Raw genomic sequence first — 13,881 nt, forward strand, 5'->3', positions numbered from 1 at the left:
TCTAAGAGTGTTTTGATATAGATAAGGTGCTTATTCAATGATTATACTTAACTGGAAGTTGAAAATAGGGGACAGATCATAAATTTAGTGGCAAGATTTTTAACAAATACATGAACCTTTTGCTTCTATGGGAAATATTAAATTATAAAACAAATAAGTTGGTAGGTCACCGAAAATCCATTAAAAAAACGCATAAAAGGCTCTCTGACTCTGACTTTGGAAAGTTTTGAGAATGCTCTGGGACGCTTCAGAAGGTATGCATATAAGTTTCACACAAATAAAAATAAATAATTGTCTAAACAGCACCCGGGTCGTTTCGGAATAACGTAAAATATTCTGGAAAGATATGTTTAACATCTCTGAAAAGAGCTTTTAGAACCTCTTCCGCCTAGGGTTTCCTCGTAAATAAATTTAAAACATCAAAATTCTTAGCGATACAATGATGAATTAGAAAATTTTTAACCCCCAAAAACCACCTTCTATGATAGTAATCGGCAATTTCGAAAATCTAAAAAATTGAAAAATTGCCATATAGGTACTTCTTGGTATAGTTTGTCCACTCTACCTCTAATCAAAGTATAGCTAGGTATATGTGCTCTGTAAAGACGATAAAGCTTTGGAAGGTTTTTGTTGCATTGCAAACCAATTAATTGCTCCGCTCTTGTAAGCACTTATAGGTACGCTGAAAAGCATTTTAGTGAGTTTTTCAAATTGTTTAATCCGTTCAAATGAAATGTGTCTAGTCTCTTGCAGGGTATTTTAGACCTTAATTTCCACGACTTATAGGTCATAATCATTTTTAGAGGTAATCGAATCAAGAAAAGTTTAGAAAAAGTAAAAATAGCTCTAGAAAGGCCGTAAAGTCTCTTCGAAAGACCGTAAACTAGATATCTTTGACTATCAAACTGTAAAAGGTGTGAAAATGTGTGGAAGGGCGATAGTAGAGGCGATATAAAGTTCACTAAAGCACCTAGAAGTTATTAGAGATTGCTTTGCAGATGAGTTTTACAAGGCTCTTGAAAGATTTTAGAATGCACCCTCTGATTAAATACGTAACGGAATCCCACTATTTGCAGCTTCCCGTTTATTCAAAACATCACCCAAAAATATCGCTTCGTGCCATAAAAAATCTCCGTCAAATTACGAAATCTCGGCTTATAAGTAATCGCTTTCCTAAGTAATGAGTGTATAATCAATGGAATGTTGATTAATAAGTGTGTACGATTTTCGCATCCTGTATAAATAAATCAAGATATAACTCGGTCGATAAAGTAGAGTCCGCCAATTTCATTATCTGTTTTTGACGCCACGCCATTTTGTACCGTAGCATGGATTTTCGAGATTGTGTGTATTGAATGATGTTAAGATATGATCATTTTTTATACTTAGTTATCTCGTTTCTAAGTTTCAATCTAACTTTATAATGTATTTCAATACCTAAGGTGATCTAACTTTTGTGGACGTGTGAAACCGGCACGTTAACGTCGGAATTCTTACCCCCCCTAACTTTTTTCTCTTAGTGTGTGTTTTTGGTGGATTAGTTCTATTCGAAAGGTTGAAGTTTACATTTAAACCTTCATGATGATGTACACTGTAAGTACTAACACTGCTTTATATTACTTTGTCGTCACCATCACCTTTGTTTGTAGGGTACGAACACCGAACAGGACAATCGCTTCAGCGACAAGGAGAAGAAGTTGCTTAAACAAATGAAGTTTAGCGATTGTCTAAGTCAAAGGGTTCGTAAGACGAAAGTGATTATCTTCGTAATTACATTCGTTCTAGGTTGACATGTCGAAGATAAAATTGGATGTAATCAAACCTTGGATTCAAGACAAAATCACAGAAATCTTGAAGATCGACGACGATGTGGTCGTAGATTTTGTTTATAATCAACTTGACGAGAAGGTAAACGGTTTTCTAAGTGAATATGTTTCTTTTGTTACGTATTTATTTAGTTAACCATCTTTGCGATATATAACTTTTGAAGTACACATTCTTTGTAGGAAAACTTTGCAATGAGATTTATACTTTGTTCCCTTCATACTTAAATTGAGAATGAGAACAAAACAAATTGCTCATTTGTAAAGTTGAAGTAAGTGTGAAAACAGGTTTTTCTACAATCAATTTTTCCCAATTGCATTGGATTTGTTTGAGATAAGGAAAGACAAGTACCTACTCTCATTTTAATGAATTATGTTTACCACTTGTTTTATTGCAAATAAAATTACATGTTGCATTAGTTGCATATACCAAACATTAATGATCACGGAAGCAGCTGAAGTTGTAGCCTTGTGCACTATATCTGCGTTACAGCCTTTTTAAATACAAGGACAAGTTATATCAATTTGTTTGACAAACCTGCTTGAGTGCTACACTACGCATAAGATTTGCATAGCCCCTAGGAAAGGGCGGCACAGAAATTGTTATCACAGGTTTAATGTTTCACAATATTGAGGTGAAATTTTAAGGAGTACGGGTAAAGCTGGTTCTATATTAGGTACATGGAACACTAAGCAAACGCCAATGTTTGCGATATGTACAAGTTTCGTTGTCAAATGAAAGCTTGTCAAGTGGTTCATACACATTACGTGTCGAACTTGTATACTTGATAACATTATTGCAAATGTTTCTGCTGAATGTCCTTTGAAGGTTACCCCCTCCTTTACCGACTTCCAGGCAAACATTGGCCATGTGCGACTTGTACACATTATGTGGCAAATTCATTACATCACCAACGTTAGTCTAGTTTGCCATGTAATGTAGGGCCGGCTTAAGGCAATAAAAATGTGAACAAAATACAGCACACAATATGATTATATTTCTATATGTAACATGTCTGCTCTGTTGGATAGTACATAAATATCAACTTTTCCTTTCCAAATACAATCTTCTAATTTATTCTACCTTAACACGATTATAAAATGTAATTCACCCCAACTCCTAATATACTAATTTTGTCTTTAAAGTATTTCAAATGTTTGCTTTGCATGGTGTTTAATAAAAGTCTTGGGATTGGGAGATCAAATACAATTCTATGTATCTTACCTGAACCACTCCAACGTTCTAAAAAATAAAAAAAAAGGATTATGATTCGGACCTTTTTGTATATTTAGGGCTCAATAGTTATTACTAACTTTAGTGTAAATATGCAAATCTATTGCCAGAGAGGTGTTCCTAACTTAACATGGGTGGTATAAGGTAAGTATCTAACATTATAAATTTCAAACACTGAATTTTTTATTATGAGTGCGATATTAGAACAACGGGTTTTTGTATTGCATGTTTGTCTTCCAGTACCTACACTCTCCTTTAATTTAAATTAATAATATTCCCAAACAGTTCCTCAAAAATCTTTTAAACTGCCATATTTTTACCATCCGCAGGTAAAAAAATGCCCCCCCCCCCCGTTTTGGCGGAAATACAGGTTTTAGAGTTCCAAGAATTTGAATCAAACAATATCTGGATGTCTGTCGGTTTGTCTGTCTGTACTGTTCCGGCTAAATGGCCAAACCGATCAGAACCGAATTTGGTGCACACATTGTTAGACATAAAAGGAGACACTGAAAAGATTTTGGGCCGAATCCAGTATGCGAGGGGGGGCAGTAGGCTTCTGTGCTAGCCCCGGCGAATTTTTTATAGGGAATCTTTCACTTTCAGTCTTGTGCCTGGCAGTCAGTCTACCTATTCCTTCTGAAATTTTAGAATTGGGTTATTGACTATTATGAATTTAAACTGTCTATAACAGCAATAAAAAGCATCGCCAAATGAAATAAATAAACTTCACAAATCGGTTATAATTTTCTCTATATACTTTTTTGGATTGTATTGAGTGGCAGATTTTATTACTAATACGATGTACGGCACACAGAAAAAATCAAAAGTTAGAAGCTGTTGATTTCAACAGGATGGTGCACCCCACACAACACCCTAATCGTGCGAGAATACCTACCGAACATATTTTTCATTTCCCAGGAAATTTGTCCTATAGGTATTCTCGCATGATTTTTGATGATGTACGTAGGTGCACCATCCTGTTGAAACCAACAGTTTCCAACTTTTGTTTTTTTTGCGCCGTACATCGTTGTTTCATAATAAAAAATGCTACTTAATATATAATACAGTTGCATTATTGACATGTCAAAGCCACATTGGTACTCTGACAATAAATGATTTGATTTGATTTGTATTGAAAATCTCGCAACTGTGTCTTGTAGAGCTTCAAAACTAGCAATAAGAAAGTGTTTTTAACTTTTTTGTATCTGTTCAAATAACATCAGCAGAAAGCAAAAACAAAATCGACGAATTACGGTTTTTTTGGCACATCTTCGGAAGTAATCGGAATTTTCTGGTTTTCTTTCCAGTCCTAGTTTGACCATCGTCGTATCTTCTATAGTTTCGGAAATCCCCCCCCCCCCTCTATCTTGGACACAGTGTATATTATTAACTTCTTGTTGTTGATCCACACCGTGTTTCTTTGGTTGTATCAATGGCAGTGTAACTGTGACAGTTATGAAATCGCTAACATACAGTTTATCAAGCCCTAGCAGGTCCTTGAAAAAAACCAAGAGCAATGTCGTATATCTCTTTGCCTTTTTTTCTGTCGTGAATAATTAACAGTTTTTTTGCGAGTAGTGCATCTAATTGGGGCCCCATATACACTCACAAATATGATTTTTTTAAATCTCTCCACTCAAAAATAAAGGCAAAATAAAAAAATACTGTACAACATATTTTTAAACGCGCATAGTGTAAAAATATTGTAGTATACAGGGTGCCTCAAAGAAGAAAGATGACGTACATCTTGAAAAAGGGCATCGGCCTCTGCAACATTTCAGCTGGAATACTGCCAATTTAACCCTGAACTCCGTTTTAATTTGTCCACAGTTTTTGATTGAGTTATGTACACTTTACTCGTGACAGAGCCTGACAAATCAAAATCAGAAATGGTCAAATCTGGCGATCTACTTGCTCAAATCTGTTTTATGTGTCATCGGTTATAATTTTAAAACCATTTAAATCATCTTCACTTGATTTAGAGTAAATTTGAAATGTTGAGCGCACAATTTTACGTTAGTGATCAGAAATAGGCAAATTGCAGGAGATGAATCGAGAGCAATAATAGATGCAAACTTGTGAGAATAGAAATTGTTGGAATATTGCTTTCTGCAGGGCTAATAATTTTTGATCTAAAAGCGCAAAAATCAAAGGTCAAAGATTTAGTACATCCGAGAGACTCCTGTGCTTGGTTCTCATGGTTGTTCCAATTGTATATCTGAAGTTATATTGGGCTACTTCTTTTAGCATTTTATACCACTTTTGATTGTTCATTAGAGTACCTATATCAACAGAAAAAGAACAATCATCAGTATTGATGAACATGTTGCAATAGCAATGAAAATGAGTACTATGTGCTTTGCCTTTCCATGAACGACGCAGATCTCATAATAAACAAATCCCTGGAGCGCCCACTGTCACGCAAATCTTTTACGTGTGTGATATATTTATACATCGCCACTGTGGTACTTTGCGCGCAGTAGAATCTTGATTATAGTAAACATAGCACAACTATTGCAATCAGATCAGTCTAAATATTCTGTCAATCAAAAAATGGAATAACCTGGATTCTACTGTAATTAAACAGCATTCTTCCATGAGCAATTCTTAAAATTATAATTTATGTAGTAGCTTCTAGAGACCTTCAGTAAATTGTCCATACTGCAACGCGTTTGGGTGATGTCTTCAGTGCCATCATCTAAGCTGAGCAGTCGAGGACCGTCATTGTGCCTGTTCCAGCAGACATCAAATCAACAGCACTGCAGGTTCAGACTCCTCTCAAGCTGCATAGGAAGAATACACGCTGAAACAGCATCCGCAGGGCCAAACATCTCTCAGCCTACCTTCATCTCCTGGAACATCACTCAACTGTTACCTGCTTTCGGTTAACAGCACCAAGAATGAACCTTTGCTTGCAAATTATTCAAATTTGCGAAGAACGAAATAAGAAGAGAGAAGACCCATACAAGTTAGTCACCATCACGGATCAACTACACCATACCAAGCAGTCGTCTACTTCATCCAATCAATCAACAATTCCTGCCACATCTGTATAGATTGCAAGATCCTGCATTGAAATGTAAGCGTCCTAGTACAGCGTACAACATTCTGTGACCAAATGGATCATCTCCAGCCACATGATCAGTAGCAGTTCGATAGTATTGCAAACCTTCATTTTTCAACATTTGTATTATTGCACTCTATTACTTTTTTTCTTTTTGCAGCTTTGCTGGTACCAACTGCCACCCGACCTTCAAAGCGGAAGTATGGACAGTTGTGCCCACAACGCAAACATTGGCCATCGGAATTGGTTTGCCTTACACTGTCTTTTGTTTTTTTTTTTTCTAAACTGTTAAATGTAAAGTTTTAAGAATTGCAATGGATGAAGTTTAAATTTTTTCAAACTGTTTGTTACTGTACAAAGAGTTGCATTGGGAAAATTTGTTTTAGTATCCCGATCCGAAGAAGATACAAATTAATCTGACCGGCTTCCTGCATGGGAAAAATGCTCGAGAGTTTATGGCGGAGCTGTGGAAGTTGCTGATATCGGCGCAGGAAAATCCGACTGGCATACCGGATTCCTTGCTGGAATTAAAAAAGGAGGAGCTGCTAAAGAAGCGCGTAAGTTTCAAATTCATGGGATTGCTTTTCACAATATATGGCTTGTTTCATTTTCGTAATGCGACGGAATAGATATTTTTTATTTTTCTTTGTAATTGTTTTATTTATTTGTTTTTATAGCTATGTTATAAGAATTGACTATTTACTAACGAATTTGTTGTCGAGTTATATTTGCATCTTATGTGCCTTTTGTACAAATGTATTATTAGCAGGTAAGTGGACTCTGGTTGGCCAGCGAATAATCACACATTTATTAAAAACATGTCTGAATAGTTGGACCTACCATTGGCATGTGTTTAGGTGCCTCGCTTTTCTCTGCAGACTTGTCGGTATCAATAAGTTGTAAACATACATTGAGGTTAGACAATTTTTTATAGTCTGCGGAGTTATTTGGGAAAAAGTGGTTTTTTGATTTCAATGTTCTAATGGGTCATCAATGCCCTATGGGGGATTGGTGGACGATATAATGTTCATCTGGAATAGGAACTCCATTACATTCAAGCCACAGCTTTAAATCATTATCTTTAATAGTTTAGATTTTTGTGCGCATGCATCTCTCCGGAAATGAGGTGAATAATTCCGGGGAGATTGTGACCTCAAAAACTCGCGCTGTGGGTGTGTTAAAATTTCTTTGAAAACGATTGTAAAGTGGAATTACACATGTTTATGATACAAATCATTTGTATTGTATTAAGTAGAAATTATGAGCTAATTACATGGAAGCAGAAACGTTAATTCGAGAATTTGTAAATATAAATTTTACCAATTGATATTCTCGATTTAAATTCCATTTAAGTAACCTTTCGATTTTCTTATGTAAATTATTACGCCATCTAGGTATTCCCTGCAGTAAGTTTGTTATTACCCTAGTTCACTCTTTACGCCGCTAGAGACCATTCGAGTGTTAATGGTTTCTTTTACAATACATCTTTGTCTTTTCCCTGGAGTTCACGCTTTGTACCTTTTTGCACTTAATGCCAACCCTTTTTTTTTCATACGGATTCGCTGCACTTCCTTTCAGTGAAGATTCTGCCTTCACATTGGTTACATGCAAATTATATTTCTTCGGTACGCCATTACTTTTCTACTGACTTTTGTCTACCTGTACAAGGAGGAGTGGTTTCTCTTTCTTTCTTATGTGTCTGTGACTGCTCCATTGTGCGCTTTAGACGGATTTGTATTGGCACATAATCAGTACAAGGTAACGTCACATGTTAGATGAATTTCTACATTTAGTCCAGGCTAAATAGCTCTAAAATGATTTATTTTCAAAAAAAATTAGTTACTGGGCGAAACCGGGTTTTTCAGGCAGCTGGAATTGGGAAAAAATAATTAAAACAGCTGAATTTTTCCGCGGGTGAAATCACGGGGGTGGGAAGTGGTATTTTGCAAATTGTGGCAAAACTATTGATTTTAGACGAAAATGTTGAATGTAAAAGTTATAGAGATTAAAAAAATGAGCAAATTTTGTATCTGCACTATTTTCACATAACCTCCAATTTTCCTAGAAAAACCGGAAAAACTGCTTTTTTCGTTTTTTATTCTTATTTTTGCGAAAAAATGTAGGGATTTGAAATTTGGAGGTAACATAACCTGTTTTATGATAAAACAGAAGATAATTGTTGGGGCCCATAAAGTTGAACCGTTTCCAAGATCTCACGATTTCTGTAAAAAATCACTTCTTTTTCAAGGTGATGAAAAATCTATTTTTTTTCATCGTACAGAGGTGCGCAGGGTAGCAAAATTTTCGTAACGACTTACATTTTAATAATCAAAAATAAAAAATATTATTCCAATAGACAAATTTCAAGAAAAGCGGCAAAAACGGGGGGAACAGTTTTAAGATACACCGTTTTTGACAGTAGGCTTTTTTGCAAATAAATTAACGTGTTGGATCCGCGTTAATAAAAAGTTTTGGAAATCTGTCTTCTCTCTCCTCTTTAATGTTGCTAAAATATTTTCTTTTGTTTCCCAGTGCCCAGCTGCCTTAATAAAACATCTTTATTATTACTTTTTTCTGCGCATTTTTACTGCAATAAAAGCAATTCGAAGTAAAATCGAATTTTTTTGCTTCTTGAACAATATGCTTTTGTTCACTTTCTCTCTTCCTGCCTGTTTTACAGCTGATGGGATTAAGCTGGGCCTGTTGATCGTTAATTTACAGGAATTATGAATAAAATCCTCATAAAGTTTATTCTTGCAGGTTTGACATCTCAAATCATTTGCTTTTGGCCGATAAAACCAACGTTCTTATTACAGATTTTGCAAGTTTATCAACAGGCCCAACGCAATTGCATCAGCTATAAAACAAGCAGGAAGAAGAGTCAGTGAACAAAAATAAATTGTTCAAGAATCAGGAAGCAAGATACATAATTCGATTTTATTGCGAATTGCTTTTATTGCGGTAAAAATGCAGAAAAAAGAAATAATAATGATGTTTTAACTAAAACAGTTGAGCATAAGATAACAAAAGAGAATATTTAGGCAAACATTAAAGGGAAAGAAGAAGAGAGATTTCGAAAAAATCTTTATTAACATCCAACATGTTGATTTATCAAGTCAAAAACCGTGTATATCTTAAAACTGTTTTTCCGGTTTTTGGCGATTTTCTCGATTTTTTGCTATCGGAATAATATTTTTTTATTTATTAAAATATAAGTCTTCCCGAAAATTTTGCTACCCCGCGCACCTCTGAACGATGAAAATAGTATATTGAAAGACAAGTGTTACAATGCGACCTATTGTAATACGACTATCTTGTGGCACGAGTGGCGACGCGAAGCGTAGCCACGAGTGTCCGCAAGATAGGAGTATTACAATCAAGCATTGTAACACGCGTTTTTCATACTATTTTTTCTATTTCGGTGCTTTAATTTAATTAAAAAAATCATTATCAGAAACTATAGGAAACATTAGAACTAACATGTTTTATGTTGGGAACACTTTTTATGCCGTTAAGTTTTAGGTTGGCAGAGTAGTAAGACTGACATTTTGAAGTTTAAACATGGAAGTACCCAACGAAGTACCTACTTGTACTAAATAGTAACTGCCAACTTAAGAGATGAGTTCCCAAAAAAAAACGACTATAATCACTGTCTTTGTCCAACTGTTTTCGGCCGAAAACAATTGTACAAAATCATCATTGTGACACCGAAATAGAAAAAAAATATTATATAGCCTAGACCAGTGCTTCCCAATCTTTTTGGAAGCGCGACCCACTTGATAAAACAGCAGCATTTGGCGGCCCACCTAGCTTTAGTGGAAGGGGGGGGGGGTCAATTTATTTATCAGCTCTGGTTTGAAAAAATGTTTTATTAAAAAGGATACAATACAAAAAAATCAATGTAGGTAATGAGGTGTGTGAGAAGCGTGGGCCTAGGCCCTAGACTAATTATCGACAGATACCACCGCCATTTCAGTAAAACCTAACATGTGATCTACCTCATTCTACCTACATTAACCTGATGAAATTACTCCATTCTATCAATATTACTACCTACTTCAAGTTTATGCCTGACTTTATTTTTAGTGCATCACTACCAAGATACATACTGATTGTGGACATCTCAATTTAATGTTTAATGAGTAATTTTCTTACACGGTGAGCCATATATTGTGACAGGCATCATAATTTGTAGGTCCATACACAACCAAACATTCATGATTTCAGGATAAAGAGGACAAAGAGCGTGACAAAGAAAGAGAGAAGGATAGGGATAAGTTAGATAAGGAGAAAAAATATAAAGATAGAGATCGCGATAGATCACGATCGCGAAGATCACGGTCGAGGTCTAGACAGCGTCGACGATCTTTGGAAAAGGTGAAAGAGCTTGATCGTGTTAAGGAACCTGAAAAGTTGAAGGACAGGCGATCGCAAACTAAAAGTATTGACAAAATGAAGATGGATAGTAATGAAGAAAATGGCAATGTGAGCCCAAGCGACAAAGGCGACAAAGTCAATGAGGATAGGGAGAAGAATGGAAGGTCTAGTTCGGCCAAGTCGGACAACGCTCCAAGCCTAAAACATCAGTAAGGATTTAGTATTTTATTTTACTATTTTTAAGTTAGTTTGTATAGTACTGTTTCAGATAAGAATAATAGTTGTACTGTATGGAAGGGGTTTGGGGGGGTCAAAAGTAGTATTAGTTAATTATAAGTATGCTTCTTTTTAATAGCGATACTGTTCAGTCCGTATCAAAATTGCAAGCAAAGCTAATGTCAATGTCGGGAAGCAACGCCAGGAAGTCGGCTTCGAGTTCGCGTTCAAGATCCAACTCACGATCTCGAAGCAAATCTCGATCGCGTTCAAAGTCACACAGCAAATCTAGATCGAAGTCCAAATCGAGGTCTTCAAGTCGTTCTCGCCGATCCAAGTCTATTTCGAAGGGCCGTGACATCCACGCGCGGATCAAGGAAGCAAAGGAAAAGAAACGATCGCGATCGTCATCCGGTTCCAAAAGTGACTTCGAAATTCACAAGAAGGAGAACAGTGTTCAGAAGAAGCGTCATTATCGCTCTAACAAAGACACGTCTGACAGTGATATCGATAATGACAAACTTAAGAAACGAAAATCGATTTCTAGATCGCCTAAACGTAAAAAAAGTGTCGACAGACTTGTGAAGCGAAAACGAAGTTTATCGCGCAGACGCAGTTATTCTAAAAGGAGTACAAGTCGTAAAAGGAGTCTTTCAAGAAAGTAATATTTTTTCTTTATTCTTTAATTTTAGATTAAAATTGTTTCATATTTGCGAGATGACGAAAGATTGTTTTGCAGACGAAGTCCTTCCAGGGGTAGGCGTAGTTTAAGCAGACGGCGGCGCAGCCCTTCCCGAACGAGATACAGCGCCACGCGACGACGTAGCGGTCGCAGCATGTCCCGAAGACGAAGTCAAAGCAGGAGAAGACGAAGCTACAGTAGGAAGCGCAGTCCAAGTAGGCGAAGAAGCATTAGCAGGCGTAGAAGTCGCAGAAGCAGGAGCCGTCGCAGTCCAAGCAGGCGCAGGCGTAGTCTTAGTCGCAGGAGAAGCAGAGATAGGTTGGTGCTTTACTTAGAGAAACGCCTCTCCTTTTCCTTATATTCCCGTTATTCTTGACCAAAGCTAAATTGCTTCTTCAGATTGTAATTTACTACGATTTTGTTGTAAACCTTTGGTCTTCATTGCAATTTATATTGATACCTATTTATTTTGTATTGATCGTTTTTTTCTTCGGGCGTTACACTGTTTTGTTTCTTCTTTTGTAGACCAATACGTCGAAGTCGTAGCAGAGGCAGAAATTTCCCCAGACCGTCACGTGACAATCGCCGTTCACGATCTAAGGAGCGCCGTTCGATGGAGAAAGGAAGACCTTCGAAGGATAGAATAAATATCCCGAGAGGCTCTATTGTCCGCGCAAAATCGAGAGAGAAACCCATACCGAAACCGAGCCCTAGTCCTGTGCGACGGACCGAACGTAAGGAAATCCCTGACGAATCGAGAGAAAAGAAACCGTTAGTTAAAAAAGTAGAAAGTAAAAAAATAGTTGAGTCGCGCAAAACTGACGATTTACATAAAATTGACGAAGTCCGCAAAATCGATAAAAAGCTGGAAAAAATTGAGGAAAAGCGCAAAAGTAGTGCGTCCGATATCCATGCGATTAGCGAAACATCTAAAACTAAAGAAAAGAAAAAGTCTAAATCTAGAAGTAGAAGTGCGGATAAACAAAGACTTATTCCGCCTTACGGGCCCCCTAGATATTCTAGAAGTTTATCACGAACTCCCTCGCCATTTATAAAAGCCAATGAATTCCCGCCAAAGTCTGCGAAAGTATCATCCGCCAGCGCCAAAGATGAAATCAAGAAATCGAAAGATGTCAAAGAGAAATCTGATAGCAAAATTGAAGCTAAAGTTAAAAAAGTCACAAAAAAGAAAAGCGAGTCGGATACAGATTCAAGCAGCTCTGAAAGTGAGCCGGTTCGGGAGAAAGAGAGCAGGAAAAAGGTACGAACTAAGAAGCGATCTAAGAAACGCGAAACAAGCAGTAGTGAAAGCGAGGTTGAAGTTCCGCGGAACAAGAAAGATCGAGAAGAAGAAACGAAAAAGAAAGACAGAAAATCAAAACGCGACAGCAGTGAGGAGAAGCCACGCAGAAAACGGCACGTTAGTTCAGATACGGAAGAGGAAAAGAAATACAAACGTAAACGTGGTAGATCCGGCAGTTCCGAGGTTGAGAAGGTGAGGCGCTCTCGTAAAGATGACTCGAGTGATAGTGACGAGCCGAGAGTTGAAAAGAAAAGTAAGAAACGAGATGACAGTTCCGACATTGATTCAGAGGTTGAGAAACCCGAAAAGGTAGAGAAGTCCAAGAAGCATAAGAAAGAATCGTCGTCCGATAGCGAAGACGATTCTAGTAAAAAGAAGAAGCATAAGAAGGTTAAAGCGAGTAAGTCGGGTTCCGACTCGGAAGAAGAGTTAGAGATAAAGAAAAGAAAAAAGGATAAGAAACATAAAAAACGAAAGAAGCACTCGAAGAAGCACAAGAAACATAAGAAAAAGAAGGTAGAGTCCGACGAGTCTGAAAATAGCGATTTAGAAATAATAAACGAAGATGAAAAGAAGCTGCGAGAAAAAGCTCTTAAGTCAATGAAGAGGCTGAACTCCAGTGATAAATCTGAGTAAAATATTGTGCTATAATAAGAGAAAACTGCTACTTGATTCTAGTAATTTGATTGTACAATTAGTTTTTATGTGTGGATGTAAGTTTTTTTTGTCATTCCGTAAATTACTGACCCTGTCGAGTTAATGTATCGAAAGTAGGTACATTGCACATTCAATTCAAATAGATAGTTTTGATTTTATATTACTTATTTTATTGTACAAACAATACGTATTTCTTTCTGTACAGTTTGGATCCAGTATGTTTATTAAAGACGATTCTGTATTGGCATAATTTTTTTTACTTTGGTAACGTGTTGTGCACCCCACCCCCGTTAAGTTCTGGACCCTCTTTTCTATGTAGCAAGTTCTCTAATAAGAGTTTTGGTGCCATGCGATAGGATTCCATCAGAGACTTAAAAGCTAGCAAAATGTGCCTAAAGGTCATTTGTTATATTTTTAAGAATATCTGCTTGCTTTTTGAATTCTGGTGTATAGGGTGGTTTTTGTGGCTCACCAGTGGGATCTTGGTAATTATGAGAGACACAGTGTAGGTTAAATGGGGGCAAA

The 13,881-nt window shown here is 36.7% G+C and overlaps 1 protein-coding gene across 5 annotated transcripts; it reads left to right on the top strand.

Moving 5' to 3' along the window:
• The first annotated feature begins 1,293 nt into the window (after window positions 1-1,293).
• LOC116170320 (serine/arginine repetitive matrix protein 1) lies at window positions 1,294-13,603 on the top strand. Of its 5 annotated transcripts, none has more exons than XM_031486626.1 (8): window positions 1,294-1,593; window positions 1,650-1,739; window positions 1,786-1,908; window positions 6,508-6,678; window positions 10,349-10,707; window positions 10,854-11,375; window positions 11,454-11,714; window positions 11,922-13,603. In XM_031486626.1, the coding sequence occupies exons 1-8, from the start codon at window positions 1,579-1,581 to the stop codon at window positions 13,333-13,335; spliced, it is 2,955 nt and encodes a 984-aa protein (XP_031342486.1). In that variant the 5' UTR covers window positions 1,294-1,578; the 3' UTR covers window positions 13,336-13,603. The 5 variants fall into 5 exon arrangements, with proteins under 5 accessions (XP_031342486.1, XP_031342490.1, XP_031342487.1 ...); XM_031486627.1 differs by lacking the exons at window positions 1,294-1,593; window positions 1,650-1,739 and adding exons at window positions 5,686-6,136; window positions 6,282-6,367; XM_031486629.1 differs by lacking the exons at window positions 1,294-1,593; window positions 1,650-1,739 and adding exons at window positions 5,689-6,136; window positions 6,282-6,367.
• The last annotated feature ends 278 nt before the right edge of the window (window positions 13,604-13,881 follow it).

This window comes from Photinus pyralis, unplaced genomic scaffold, assembly GCF_008802855.1.
Source record: "Photinus pyralis isolate 1611_PpyrPB1 unplaced genomic scaffold, Ppyr1.3 Ppyr1.4_LG5, whole genome shotgun sequence".
NCBI classification, from domain to species: domain Eukaryota; kingdom Metazoa; phylum Arthropoda; class Insecta; order Coleoptera; family Lampyridae; genus Photinus; species Photinus pyralis.

Excerpts from the sequence above, each read along its gene's own strand:
- LOC116170320 (XM_031486626.1), top strand. Across the intron at positions 10,708-10,853 it reads GCTCCAAGCCTAAAACATCA|CGATACTGTTCAGTCCGTAT; the intron begins GTAAGGATTTAG and ends TCTTTTTAATAG. Across the intron at positions 11,376-11,453 it reads AAAAGGAGTCTTTCAAGAAA|ACGAAGTCCTTCCAGGGGTA; the intron begins GTAATATTTTTT and ends ATTGTTTTGCAG.